This window comes from Pseudopipra pipra, chromosome 8 (genome assembly GCF_036250125.1).
Source record: "Pseudopipra pipra isolate bDixPip1 chromosome 8, bDixPip1.hap1, whole genome shotgun sequence".
NCBI classification, from domain to species: Eukaryota; Metazoa; Chordata; class Aves; order Passeriformes; family Pipridae; genus Pseudopipra; species Pseudopipra pipra.
In genome coordinates, this window is record NC_087556.1 from 22892559 (window position 1) to 22906684 (window position 14126).

Consider the following 14126-nt stretch of genomic DNA (forward strand, 5'->3'; position numbering starts at 1 on the left):
CAGCTTCATTCCTTTTCCCACTCCTGTGCCCAACCCCCACCGCACCCAGGCCGGGGCAGGTCACTGGCTCTGCTTGCCCGATCGTCCCAGCTGCGCTTGCAGGAGTTGGGGAGCAGTGCCCACTCGCGCCCCACCCAGCACCCACGGGGTGACTGCAGCCAGCGGGGACATGCCCCCCTCCCCGCGGCCAGCCAGCTCCCCCGACGCGGCTCCGGCGTCCCGGGACGCGACGCCCCTCTCCTCCTGGAGCCCTGCACCGCTGGCGGGCCCGGTGCCGTCGGCGATGGTCCCCGATGCCCCCCCAGGCAGCACCGCGGGGCCGGACCTGGCGGCGGGCGGCCCCACCCCGCGCTCCCCATTGGCAGCGGCGCCCCCCGCCCCGATCGCCGCCGCCGCCGCCCGCCCCTTCATAAAGCGCCGCGCGGCCGGACCGGCCCCGTCGGGAGCCGGGAGCGGCGCAGCTGGAGGCGGGAGCAGAGGCGGGAGGCAAGGCGGCGGTGCGGGATGCGCTCCCGCCGCCGCGGGGGCGCCGGGCGGCCCCCCTGGCCCGTGAGTAGCGGTGTGGTTTTGCTGCTCCATGAAGTTTCCTGGGGACTCTGGGGCGGGGAGGGGCGGCGGGGGGCGGCTCTCGACTCCGGAACGGTCACCGGCCCGGGGAGAAGTTGGTGGAGGGCGGAGCAGGATCACAGGCAAGCAGCCTGTTCCCGAGACGTGGATGTGATGCGGAAGAGCGAGGCAGCAGGGAGCGGGATGGAAGGATGCTGGGCTGGGGAGGACCGTGCTCAGGAGGCTGGAGCAGTGATGGGGGAGTGTGTGCTGGGACTGGGGAGCGCTGGTAGGGGCAGCAGGGTGGTGGACAGCGCCTCTTTATAGTGGCGCTTGTGCTTGGTCGTGACTGAGCCTGGGGACGAACTGGGGGCAGTGAGCAGAGGGGTCCAGCCATATACTTGCCTGCATGGGAAAGGGCTGGCTGCGTGCTGGTGAGTCTGAGACCCCAAGGACCTGGTGTCCCTTTGGGCCCAGCTCAGAGGCTGAGGTGACTACTCATCTCCACACTGCATTAGCTGCTGCTGGCTGAGCCCCAGCCTGCCAGGTCCGGCACTGAAGAGTCCTGCATAGGAGGAACAGGCTCCAGCAGTGAGCAGACGTAGCAGCAGGACCTGGGCTCACAGGCTTTGGCTGGAGCAGAGGCACTGCAGGGTCTGGGCTGCTTGGGGTTGAGGTGGTGTGGAGGGGGCACTGCTGGCACTCCTGGGCAGCCCAATTGTGGGAGAGGGGCTGCTGGGTCTGTGGGACATCTACCCGTCCTCTGCCCTGACAGGTACAGCTCTGACAGCCTGGTAATAGCAGGAATGGGAATATGATGTTACTGGGGCACATATAGCATGATGACATGAGGTGCTGTGATGTTGCCATGTTGTCACTGCTTTGGGGGGCCTTTGGGGTGCAATGAGGCCCCTGCTGCATGATGTCAAGAAATGTCGTAGAGGTGCTGGAGGTGACTGCGGACTGGGGTGGGATGTTGCTGCAGTGGTGGAGCATGACATCACTGGGGTGCATAGTGTGGAGGGCAGCAATGTCACGGTGGCATGTAGGATGGGGTGGCTGCACGGTGAGCCAGCTCCCACTCTCCCCATGATGTGGATCAGGGGCTAGAGATGTGCATGTGGGTACAATGAGAAGCCCCAGGAACAGCATCTCCCCAGTCATGGTGAAGAGTCTGGACCACAACCACCTACCTGCTTCTTGGCTCCCATTCCAGTCCTATTCCACCCTCCCTGCAGGGCATTGTCATCCACAGCAATGCGTGGGAGCAGATGAGCCTTATGCACTGCATCCTGGCCCTGGAGCCAGCACCCTGCCCCTGTGCTGCTGGACTGCACCCTGCGTGGGTGCCCATGGCATCCACCCACTGCCTCTACTCCTGCCTGGCACCTTGGCTTTGTGTTACCAGATTTAGCCACACTGAGCAAGCACCCTGGGATGACCACAACTCCTGAGGTGACCTTGCCACCAGATGCCACAACACAAGCCAGGACATGGCTCTGCTGGGACAAGATAGACTGAGGTCTGCCCTGCGTGCAAACAAAACCCATTAGCTTCAAACATCAGGTGGAGCTTCATGCCAGGGCCTTGGTGCTATCAGCAGCACGCTGAGAACCATGAGGCCTTTCTGCATGCAGAGCCTGAGCCTCCCTCCCTCTTCCCAAAATGGCCTGGCTCCGGGCTGTACATCCCTTCCCCATGGCACCAGTCACTGGATCCACTGGGAAAAGTCTTTTGTCTCCAATCAGGAACATTATTTCCTCCTGGAAAAGCTCCATCCAGCTTGGAGGGATTTCAGCTGCAGCTGGATGAGGTGATGGAGTATCTGGGGAACAGGCCAAGCTGTGGGGAGTGGGAGCTGGAAGGGGGAAAGACAGGGAGAGGCCTGCCAATGGCCTGGGGACAGCCACCCATTGCCTGGCTGTGGCTGTGAGGTGGCGCTGCCCTGCAGGGCCAGGGGCTCGTGTGGCAGCCCTGCACCCGCACGTCCGCAATGCGGGCGGCTCTCCCACATGCTTACACTGGTGAGCCCAGAGTGGGACTGTGGCAAAGGCTTCTCTTCCTCCCTGTCTGGCACTGCGGAGTCACACCCAGGGACTGTCCCATCCCAGTGATGGGATGGGACAATCCAATGAACCCCTGTCCCCATCACATATGTCTTGAATGGAGCATCTGCACCAGGGAAAGACCCAGGCTCCTGCCCCTGGAGAGCAGGACTGGTGCAATGGGATGCAGGGCTCTGGGTGTGCTGGGCAGTGGGGTTGAAGTTTCCTCTGCAGCTAGAGGACAGCCTCTTTGTGCCCAGACAGGTGGGCCTGAAAGCTATTTGGTTGAGTCAGGGGAGTCCTGGGCCCCCAAAGAGCTTTGGGACTATTCTCATCCTCAGAGGAGGCAGCAGCAGCAAGCTGTTCTCCACAACCTGGTGGGTCTGCCAGGATCTAAATCTGGGGTACCTTCCCCTCCCCAAGGTGGGCATATGTGGTACAATGCAGCTGCCACAGCTTCCTTTGCTTGCTGTCAGAGTCCAGTGGCATGGGGATCAGCTGGCAGAGGGCTCATTCATCTCTGTACCCATGCCAGTTTTGGGGAGGGTCTGTTCCTGGTTGGGGAGAGCAGTCCTGCCCAGAGGGATGTCATAGTCACATGAAGCAGTGTCTCCCACCTTGAGAGGTGCCCCAGCCATCCCTCCAGTTTTGTGAGAGTGGGACAGGCTGGTTTTTCTGGGTTTTATTCCAGCTGGAGCACTGGCATGTGCGTTCATGCCCATAACCTGGGGATACACAGCTGGTTGCTGGGCTCTTCCCCTCTGGATGGGATTGCCTGGCCTGGGGTGAGGGGTGGCCCTCCTGATCACCTGTGCTACAGCCAGGTAGAGCCAGCTCCAAAATCTCCGCAGCCTTGCCAGCAGTGCTGGCAGACACTGTCCTCCGCAGTCCAGGTTAATTGAGCCTCTCCTCCCAGTCTCCCGTTCTTCCCAGCATCTCCTTCTCAGGGCCGCATCCCTGTGCAAAAACCTTCCCTGGCCAGGCTGGAAGGAGCTCACCCTGCAGAGGTACTGGGAGGAACAGTGCCAGCCGGCTGGGGAAACTGATGCACATGGAAGTCACCTGGCAGAGTATCCTCATGTTCTCCCCATGGCCTTCCCCAGCTCTGGAAGACCAACTAGACAGAGAACAAGTTCCTCAGCCTGGTGAATGCCTGCTTCCTCTGGTCCTGCCAAGGGAGCAGTGATTGGTATTGTGACTTGCCAGGAATTTGGATGCCAGTGGCCCCTTGGGGCAGAGCAAGCTGAGCCTGAGCCCAGCTTTGTCAGCATCCCACAGCCCTCCTTCTGCTTCCCCAGTCCCTCCCATGGGTTGTACTCCTGCTCAGCCCCAGCCTCCCCAGTCCCTCCCAAGGCTGTACTCCTGCTCAGCCCCAACTCACTGGTCTTGTCCCAGGGAAGCCTGAAGGTGAGCACCAAGGGGGTTCCGTGCACAGGGATGCCAGAGCTGTTGCAGTGCTAAGGGGTCAAGGGGCAGGTGATGTGGCACAGGTTGGTGTGATACAGCAAGGGGTGGAAAGAGAGTGTCTCCTGTGCAAAGGCAGTGGGGCTGCTTGGGCATTGTGCATTGTGGAGCAGGGTCTCCTCCTGAAGCTGATGAGCTGCAGGTCTCTCCCAGGTGTCCAAGATGCTGGCACTGTGCCTGCTGTCTCTGGCCTGGTTCAGTGAGGGCTTCCAGCGCAGCGAGCCCATGTTCACAGCCGTCACCAACCGCCTCCTCCCACCTGACTACGACAGCAACCCCACACAGCTCAACTATGGTGTGGCTGTCACGGACCTGGATGCCGATGGTGACTTCGAGATTGTGGTGGCAGGGTGAGTGGTGCACTAGTGCCTCAGTGCCAGCAGGACCTGGTGGCCCTGCAGGGCCAGGAAGTCCTCCCTCTTCTGTGGGCTTGTGGCTGGCTGGGTGGTTGTGCACAAAGCAGGGTGGGGGTCTGCGCGTGTGTCTGTCTGTCTGTCTGTCTGCATGCGCACCCACATAGGGTGTTGGTGCCAGCTGAGTGCCTGTGTAGGACCATGTGAGTGCCCCCATCGGTCCCCGCTCTGGGGCAGTGGCAGCTGCCCAGGAGCTGGGGTCCACCCTGCAGTGCAGAGCCAGCGTGTCCCCAAGCTGTCTCGGCTCCGCTGACAGGACTCAGCGCTCTCTAGAGATTCAGTTAATTGGCTGGAGGTTTTTTATAGCCCTTTATTGGAGTGATAGCTGGGAAGGGCTGGCAGGAGCTGGGGAGGCAGGGAGCCGTGTGCTGTGCTGCCAGTGCCCAAGTAGGGCTGGACACAAAACAGCTGCTGCCAGTGGGTCATGGACAGCAGGGACCATGGTGCAGGCTCTGTGTGTGTGTGCTGGCATGGCTGTGAGCTGCCGCTGAAGGGTGTTTGTGTACTCACCACCACTGTCATCCCCAAACAAGGCTTGCACACACAGGTGTGCCCACCTGGAGAGTGTCCCTTACCCCCATGGCTCCCATCCAGAGGGATAGAGGCACAGCGGTGGCAAGCAGAGTGTAGCCCTGCTGCTCTGAGCATCACCCTGAGGCAGGAAACCATGGGCAACACTGAGGACTCCAGAGAGGTCTGGGCCACTACTCCCAGCCGTGCTGAGTCAAGAAGCCAGCTGGGGTTTTGTAAGCAGTTGTGGTGCCCGTTGTATAACTTGTTTACTGGTGCGTCGGGCAGGAATGGGCGGGGAGCCAGTGGTACGCACCTTGCTGAGAGGATTTGCCTTGTGTGCCCATTTCCCTGCCCTGGGAAAGGGCTGCAAGCAGGGACCTGCACGTCATCCTGCCCTGCTGGCTGCCTGGCCCTCACCACTGCCCTGGTGTTGCCCTGTGGTATGCAGGCCGGGTGGACATGGGATGCCTGACACAGCCCTTGGCCTCCACAGACCATGCAGGTCTCTGCAGTGCCCATAACAGGGAAAATCTGACTTCACACCCAGTGTCCCCTTTAGGATGGAACAGGGGCTTTCATCCTGCCCCCAAGCCTCAGGAAGCCATCCCCCCTGCTCACACTCACAGGTACAACGGCCCCAACCTGGTGCTCAAGTATGACAAGGCCCAGGGGCGGCTGGTGAACGTGGCAGAGGATGAGCGGGGCTCCCCATACTATGCGCTGCGGGACCGCCAGGGCCATGCCATCGGTGTGACAGCCTGTGACATCGATGGCGATGGCCGTGAGGAGATCTACTTCCTCAACACCAACAATGCCTTCTCTGGTGAGTCCCACTGGCAGTTGTGCCCCAAGCCCCCAGCACGGCTGCCTGCGACCTTCGGTGCATGAGGGATGTGTGCGGGCTGGAGTTAATTTCTCAGTTGAGTGGCTCCATTGATTGATGGCAGCACGGGTGGGACACTGAGCCCAGCCAGCCACCGAGTCAGCACTTCCAGCTGCCTATCGCCCTCCCGGCAGCACCCCAAGCAGGACAGAAGCTTCCCCACCACCCCCAGGGCTGCCCTGGCACAGGGACCCTGCACTGGAAATCCCCACTGTGCCCTGCAGCAGTTGTGCCCCTCTGTCTCGTGGCTCTCCTGTGCCTGCTGAACCAAATCAAGTCTAATCCTGCCCTGCTGGTGCTGTCCCAGTTTCTGGCATGACTGGCATGGGGAAAAGACCTAAGTGCCCCAGTCTGGCACTGGGAATCCCCAGAGCTCCCTGGCTTGGTGCTTCAGCCTAGCTCTGCCCTGTGTCCCTGACCTCCAGGCAGCAGATCTACCTTCCTGATGCTCCTAATTACCCGGGCTGGCGGTGGCTGCCAGCACACCTGTCCCTAAATCAGGCGCTGCCATTGCCGCTGTCACAAGCAGTGCAGCTCGCTGCCTGTGCCTGGCACTGAATCGATTCTTTTTTTTTCTCTTTTACCTTCCTGGGGATGATCTACAGGGCTGCACGCCATTGGGACACATTTTACCTTAATAAGTTGATTCTTCTGTGTGTCTCCAGGTGGCCCTTAAGGGTCATGAGGGCTCTTGCAGCAGCAGCCCAGCCCTGGGCAGTGTAGGGGGCTGTGGAGACAGCAGAGGTTTGGGATGCTCTGCGAAAAGTGTACCTCCTCCACAGCCTTCCCTGCTGCAGGGCCCCCTCCCCAGAAGGAGATGGGATGCTGCAGGCCACTGACCCGTACCCCTCTCCAGGCATGGCCACCTACACAGACAAGCTCTTCAAGCTCCGCAATGGGCGCTGGGAGGACATCCTGAGCGATGAGGTGAACCAGGACGTGGCTAGCCGCTTTGCTGGGCGTTCCGTTGCCTGCGTGGACCGGACGGTGAGTAGGCAGGGCTCTGTGGGCAGGGGCATCTCTGCTCCCTTCCCACCCCCAGTCCCCTCCAGTGGAGTCCTGGGGGACCACTTCCCTTGCTAGCCCCATCCCACCCCTGCCAATGGGGCCAGGGGTGCCCCCCAGCAGCCTGTGACTGGCAGGGCTGGCAACTCCCCCAGCCGTGGGGACGGCGGATGCCTGTCCATGTGGTTGCCACCAGCTGATAAACTTGCCTGTCGAGGTGATTTATGCTCCTGTCACTTGCTCTTTCTTCTTCCTCCTCCTCCAATGGTTTGTTTCCAAATGATTATCACTAAATCAGGGTGCAGCTGCTGCATGGGACAAGGAGGGCGGTGGAGACTGGGAGGACCTGGCACACCAGAGATGCTGGGGGGGTAGCGTGCCCCATGCCAGCACTGTGAGCCTGTGGACCAGAGAGCTTCTGAAGGAAAAAGTGCACATACCCACTCCAGGGATGTTTTGCCATGGGCTTTGCAGAGCTCTTGCTCAGCACACAGTAGCAGTGCCTGCTCCCACAGAGCAATGAGGGCATCCACGGCAGGGATCCTGTGGTCCCCGTGGAGATGGGTTTTGGGTGGCTGGGTACTGAGGTGGTGCTGCTGGCTGCAGGGCTCCGGAAGGTACTCCATTTACATCGCCAACTATGCCAGCGGCAATGTGGGCCCCCATGCCCTGATTGAGATGGATGTGGCTGCCAGTGACCCCGCCCGTGGTGTCGTGGTGCTGGTGGACGTGGCTGCCCAGGCTGGCGTCAGCAAGTACACAGGTACCCGGCAGCTGTGGCCCCGTGGAGGGGACGGTGCACTGCTGGGCATGGTGAGCGTGGGACCCCGCTGTGGCGGGGCTGTGCAGCCGCGTATTGGGCTGCCTGACTGCCCCATCTAGTGGCAGCCCCGGGGCCGGGGAAGGGACCGGGACCACGGCATGCACACCTGGCAGGACCCCCGTGCCCGCCATCACTTGGGCTGATCCCTCCAGACCTCGCAGCATCCACAGGGAACTTAGTGGGGCTGTAGGCACAGGAGCGGGGCAGCGGGGAGTGTGCCAGCCTGTGCCTCATGCTACCCCATCACCACGGGGACCGCTGCATTCCCCAGTGATAAATTGTCACTAATTAGGAGTGTTGTCACCATGGCAATGGCAGTGATTAGGGTTGGGAGTAAAACAACCGGCTTCCAGGCTCAATTAGCTCCTGATGAGAGGGATTGGAGGTGGGCAAGGAGGGACACCGGCAGTGGGAAGGGGAGGTGGGGCTCGGAGCACTGGGTGGGAAACACTGAAGGAACACGGGGAGCACAAACACCTCTGGGGCAGCTGTCCCCTCACTCACGGGCTTCTGTCTCTAGGGGGCCGTGGAGTGGCTGTGGGCCCCATCCTGAGTGACAGTGCCTCTGACATATTCTGCGGTAATGAAAACAGCCCCAATTTCCTCTTCCACAACTGGGGGGATGGGACGTACAGGGACGTGGCGGCTGCTGTGGGTGAGTAGAGGGACCCTGGAGGAGCGCCCAGACTTTGGGGACCTAGGAGCAGGCTGGTTCTGCCTGTCCCTGCGTGCACAGGATGAGTGCAGGGTGGAGGGACAGCCTTGAGGACCCAGAGCCCCACTAACCACCGGGCAGGGGGTGATGTGCACTGGGGCATCCGTCAGCACAGGGGTGCAGCCCTGCGCATGGGGGACCTGTCTGGGTACCATGGGGCACATTCCGGGAGGCAGCCTGGGGTGAAGGAGGCAGGGAGGGGTTCCCGTCTCCCCCTGTCCCCTTGCGGTTCCCCAGGGCTGGATGACCCCTACCAGCACGGACGCGGTGTGGCGCTGGCTGACTTCAACCGTGACGGCCGAGTGGACATCGTCTATGGCAACTGGAACGGGCCGCACCGCCTCTACCTACAGAGTGGAGCCCCTGGGCGCATCCGATTCCGGGTGAGGGCTGGGGCTGGGATACACCCACCGATGGCTTTGCCATTGAGCCACCGCAGCCAGGGGAGCTTTTGAGCCCCAATTCCCAGTGAGGAGGGGACTCGAAGAACCAAAGCAGGACCCAGTGTCCTGCTTCCTGTGCCCATTGTCACGCCATGCCCATCCCTTGTGCAGGACATCGCCACCCCCAAGTTCTCCATGCCATCCCCCGTCCGCACTGTCATTGCAGCTGACTTTGACAATGACCAGGAGCTGGAGGTTTTCTTCAACAACATCGCTTACCGCGGCTCCTCTGCCAACCGCCTCTTCCGGTAGGAGCCCGGTGGGTACTGGGGGAGCTGGGGAGCCTGCACCCTGCTCTGGGAGACAAGCAGCCCTCACACCACAGCCAGGCTCACAGAGCTCTTCTCCAGCAGTGCCACGGCTCAGGCTCAGCTAATAAAAGATGCCGTGACTGAGCCCTTCCCAGTGTCATTACCAGCCACTACAATCGTGCCTACAGCAGCCCCTGGGGTCCCCAGCACCGCTGATTAGCTGCTGTGTGGAAGCTTGTTCTTGACTCCTGTTAATTGTGAGGGTCAATTCCTTATTACTGCTGTGTAGCACCTCCTTGCCCGGTGTGTGGGGTGGTGGGAGATGGTTGTCTACCCGTGCTTGCACTTGTGGGTGAGTGGAGGGCAGTGGCTTGTCGAGGAGTCCTTTGGAGACATCGCCAGCTCCTGGAGTGTTTGGAGTTGGTGCGGCTACTCTGCAGTTCAGAATCACAAGCTCTCATGAAATTCCTGTTGCGCCTGCATTGAGTGGGGACATGCCAACAGGGGACAGTTGCATCGCCATCCCCACTGCATAGCCACCAGGGCTGTCACCTCTACCATGATTCTGCAGGAGGGTCAGACACTGCCCAGGAGGGTTCTGAGTACAGCAGAGAATGGCATTAATACCCTGTGTGTGTTTGGCAGGCTCATCCGCAGGGAACACTCAGACCCCATCGTGGAAGAGCTGAATCCAGGGGATGCACTGGAGCCTGATGGACGGGGCACGGGTGGGTCCCCCTGGCTCTGCTGGTGGAGGTCCATGTGCCACAGCTCTGCCTGGCACCTTCTATGACTGGGGATGCTGCATGGCTGGCTGAGTCATCTGCCTGCTCCCCACCAGCAGGCTGGAGCTCCCATCACCCAGGAATGGCCCCATGCTTTCTCCTTCCACCCATACCCAACTAACAGTGCCATCTCCAGTTCCCCTGGGATTTGCTCTTGGGGGGCTCCTTCCTGGGTGCCCACTGTTCAAAGTCACCCTCTGTATCTGAGAGAGGGTGAGGCAGTTTCCTGTATCCCACAACCCTCCAGGCATTACCTGTCCCCTCCACTGCCCAGGATGCTGACACACCTGACTGCAGGATGTCACCCACACAGAGACACTTACTCCTACACTGGAGTCACTCTATCTTCCCTATTGCTCCTGCATGGCCAGGAATGCTGCTGTTGCCCGTGGAAGGCTGCACCAGCAGCAGGGTGTAGCGGTGGGAGATGTGGGGCCTGGCCCTAGGCATGACATGATCCTGTCCTTGCAGGAGGTGCAGTGACAGATTTTGATGGCGATGGGATGCTGGACCTCATCCTATCCCATGGTGAGTCCATGGCACAGCCGATCTCCATTTTCAAGGGCACTCAGGTGAGTCAAGCAGGGGGTCCTTGTGTTGTCCCCATCCCTTTTGTCGCTCCCAGCTCAGTCTCCTTGCTCCCTCCTCCCTTGCAGGGCAGAAGCAACAACTGGTTGCGAGTCATTCCCCGCACCCGCTTCGGGGCCTTTGCGCGGGGGGCCAAAGTGGTGCTGTTCACGCGACGCAGCGGGGCCCACCTGCGCATCATCGATGGCGGTTCGGGGTATCTCTGCGAGATGGAGCCCGTGGCACACTTTGGACTGGGTGAGACAGAGGGTCAAGGGGCTGCCTTCACCCACAGCCTTCCCTGGCACTTCCCTGGGCAGGGTCCATGTCTGCTGCTCTGTTGTCCTGCAGCACAATAATCATCCATGCCTGTCACCCTGGGTATGGTGGGCTCTGTGGGAGACTGAGCAGGGTGCCCAGCTACTGCAGCTCTGCTGCAAGGGGCAGCTGCCCCCTTCCCCACCCTTTGTCTGCTACTTTGCTCAGACACTAGGGCTTTCCCTGTGTTTTAGCCCTCCTCTGGCTCAGCATGGCCAGCAGCCAAGCCCACAGGAGTGTATTTCTGGCCGTTGGCAGATCATCCCATTGTCCTCACCCACACCCCTTGGACTACATCCGTGTACATGGGCTGTCAGCATGAGCACCTGGGGCCGGGCTTGGGGAGCAAGGAGCATTTGGCCCTCCCATCCCTACCACCCCACTGGCCTCCTTTCAGCCCCTGCCCACCCTGGAGACCCCCCCTTTGATGGGCTGCCCGCCTGCAGGGCATGACGAAGCCAGCAGCCTGGAGGTGACCTGGCCAGATGGCCGTGTGGTGTCACGAGCTGTGGCCAGCAGTGAGACCAACTCTGTCCTGGAGGTCCCCTACCCCCTGGATGTAGAGGAGCCACTCATGCCTGCCCCGCTGGAGGTGAGGGCTGGGTGTGGGTGCAAGGCGGGAGACTTTGGGGACAGGAATGAGAGGTTGGGCTCTGCTGGCTCTGTGGCTGTCCAGGGCTGATTCCTCCCCATCCTGGCGGTCTCTGCTTCTCCCCAAATGCAGTGCGGGCAGGGATTCTCCCAGCACGAGAATGGACGCTGTGTAGGTGAGTGGCTGCTGGGGGCACAGGTGCACCTGCACCCGGGATGCTGCAGCATGGCCCCAGGGGGGACACAGGGACATCGTTCCGTGGCTGCCTGCCACATGGCTTAGTGCCAGGTACAGCTGTCTGCTTGGCACATGGCCTGGGGACAGGGCAGCAGCACGGCTCCAGAGGGGGACCGTGGTGTCACAGGGAGCAGCGAGAGCGCTGTGCTGTGGCGGGAGGCATGGCTGGCATGTGGCAGGCATTGTACTGGAGCTACGAGCAATGAAGGGGTGTCAGGGATGCAGCAGGGTGGCTGTGGCCACGCTGTGAACCTCCTGGGTGGTAGACATGGCTTATGCATGGCTACCACTGGGGTGATCATCCAGCATGTACAGGGGGAACTGGAGGGGCCATGGCTGGGAGTCCCAAGCTCTTTGCCCAGCCATCTAATGCTGAGGACTCTCTTGCAGACACAAATGAGTGCACTGAGTTCCCCTTTGTCTGTCCCCGGGACAAGCCCATCTGCATCAACACCTATGGCGGGTACCGCTGTCGCAGCAACAAGCGCTGCAGCCGGGGCTTTGAGCCCAACGAGGATGGCACAGCTTGTGTGGGTGAGTGATGGCTGGGACACCCTGACCCCATGCCAGCTGGCAGCAGCCCCAAAGCACCACCTTGGGATGGTGCTGCACCCCTGATAAAGGCCTGGCCACATTCTGCAACTCGTTGGGTGGCTGTCCAGCCACCTCCACCCTAGCTCTGTCTGTTCATCCTGCGCCTCACACTGAGTCACCACTGACTCCCCTTCTCTTTCTCTTTGTTTTTCTCTCTTGCTCCTTCTCTGTGCAGCTCAAGTGGCCTTTTTTGGGGGATACCCCTCTGCTGGGAGCTGGCCCAGGCTCCCCCACAGTGCCCTCCTCCCTCTAGTTCTCGGACTCTGCCTTTGCCTCTATGCACTTTAATCCCTGCCTGTAACATGCCAGAGCAGCCTTGGTGGAAGGACCAGCTGGCTTCTGCCTGTCTCTCTTTCTCTCTTTTTCTCCATGTCCAACTGCCCTCGAAGCGCTGGCTGTGACCTACCGGGGTGACCTGCAGTGGGACAGGCACGGACCTGGCTGTCCCATGCACCGTCGCTGGGAAAGCAGCCCTGGGGCAATGCAGCAGAGCCCCTTCCCCAGCATCCCACTGCCCCAGTGCTGCTCCTGCGACGCTGGCACCTCCCAGGTGGTCGCTTGCTCCGTCGCCTCAATACTGTACCATGTGCCTGCTGGTTTGGCCTGCGACGTGTGTGCTTTGCCTGCCCCCTCCTCGGCGGTGGGGACCACCTCCCCAGCCCTGGCAGAGGAGGGTCTCCCCAGTCCTGCAGGGGCAGGACCCTCCTGCTCTGTTTTTTAATGTATTGACCCTACTGTTTGGAGTCGGACCCTGCTTAGTCTTCCAGCCCTTCTCCCAGAGAACTCCCCAATAAACTATATCCCATCTATTAACCTGGCCTGCTGAGCTGTGCAGGGCAGGGCTGTGCCCATGCTTCTGCCCACCCTGCCCTGGGGCTGCATGGGGAGGGAGCTCAAGGTGGGGAGCATCCCCGCTATGCCCCAGCTCTCCCTGCCTCAGGGCTGGGAGCTGGCTGGAGGGTGACAGTGACCCTGGGCAGCTCTGCATTGGGGACACAGCACTGGAGGGGCTGGGGTGCAGCAAGCAGCCCTGCCTGCACCCCAGCAAAAGGGCTGTGCTGCCTTCTGCTGGTGTGCTGTAACCCCATGCTGCTCTCTTCCCCACTACCAGACATCGACGAGTGTGCTCAGGGCTTGCACAACTGCAGCCAGCTCTGCACCAACACCCCTGGGGCACACACCTGCCGCTGCCACCCAGGCTTCCGCCCCCTTGATCCTGCTGCCAGCCGGTGCCTGGGTGAGTACCTACAGGCAGCAACTGGCTGCCCACTCGTGGCACCCAGCCTGGTGCAGCCATGCTGCCCTGGGAGCAGAAATGCTGTTTCCTGGGGTGCCCAGTTGTGCTCACAGCCCTAGACCTGGAGGGTGGGATGGACAGACTGTGGCTGTGCAGGAGTTTGTGGAGTAAGAAGGCATCTGCCACCCAGCAGCCTTGGGACAAGCAGTGGCAGGACCACCTGCCTTCATGTCCCAGGTTAACTCAGCCTGCCCCCCCTCATGCACCCTCTCTCCTTGCCCATGCCAGACAATCCCTGTACCCTTGGCACTGCTCTGACCCTCTCTACTTCTTTACCAGACATAGATGAGTGTCAGGCACAGCCTGGCCCCTGCGACCATATCTGCCACAACACCCACGGCTCCTTCCACTGCCACTGTCACCGCGGCTTCTCCCTGGGCGCCGGTGGGCGCTGCCGGCGCAACTAGCCTGCCCTGGCACAGCCAGGTGTCCCCTGCTCACCCCCAGCCCTGTTCCAGTTGCACTCGGTGCCAACTGAATAAACCCTTTCCTGCACTGGCTTCCTCGTGTGTCCCTGTCACTGGGGCCACTTGACTGCTACACAGGTCTGTCCCTGTCCTCCCATAGACTGCCCCATCCCTCACCCTCATTTCCCCCACACTCACCATCCTCGTGGGGATCTGTACACACCAGTG

At 61.1% G+C, this 14126-nt stretch overlaps 1 protein-coding gene across 10 annotated transcripts; it reads left to right on the forward strand.

Moving 5' to 3' along the window:
* Positions 1-443: 443 nt before the first annotated feature.
* Positions 444-13991, forward strand: CRTAC1 (cartilage acidic protein 1). Of its 10 annotated transcripts, none has more exons than XM_064663051.1 (17): positions 444-549; positions 4209-4405; positions 5608-5804; positions 6721-6851; positions 7476-7632; positions 8213-8347; positions 8645-8790; positions 8962-9098; positions 9747-9829; positions 10358-10458; positions 10543-10711; positions 11218-11363; positions 11496-11538; positions 11991-12134; positions 13306-13431; positions 13588-13668; positions 13771-13991. In XM_064663051.1, exons 1-17 carry the CDS (start codon positions 505-507, stop codon positions 13896-13898), a joined length of 2166 nt encoding a protein of 721 aa, XP_064519121.1. In that variant the 5' UTR covers positions 444-504; the 3' UTR covers positions 13899-13991. The 10 variants fall into 10 exon arrangements, 9 of the variants coding, with proteins under 9 accessions (XP_064519121.1, XP_064519123.1, XP_064519122.1 ...); XM_064663053.1 differs by having other exon boundaries at positions 13533-13668; positions 13771-13866; XR_010432321.1 differs by lacking the exon at positions 11496-11538 and having other exon boundaries at positions 13771-13866.
* The last annotated feature ends 135 nt before the right edge of the window (positions 13992-14126 follow it).

Coding starts and splice junctions, on each gene's coding strand:
- CRTAC1 (XM_064663051.1), top strand. CDS start 505: ATGCGCTCCCGCCGCCGCGGGGGCGCCGGGCGGCCCCCCTGGCCC. Junction 8,348..8,644: donor GGACGTGGCGGCTGCTGTGG/GTGAGTAGAGGG, acceptor GCGGTTCCCCAG/GGCTGGATGACCCCTACCAG. Junction 9,099..9,746: donor TCTGCCAACCGCCTCTTCCG/GTAGGAGCCCGG, acceptor TGTGTTTGGCAG/GCTCATCCGCAGGGAACACT.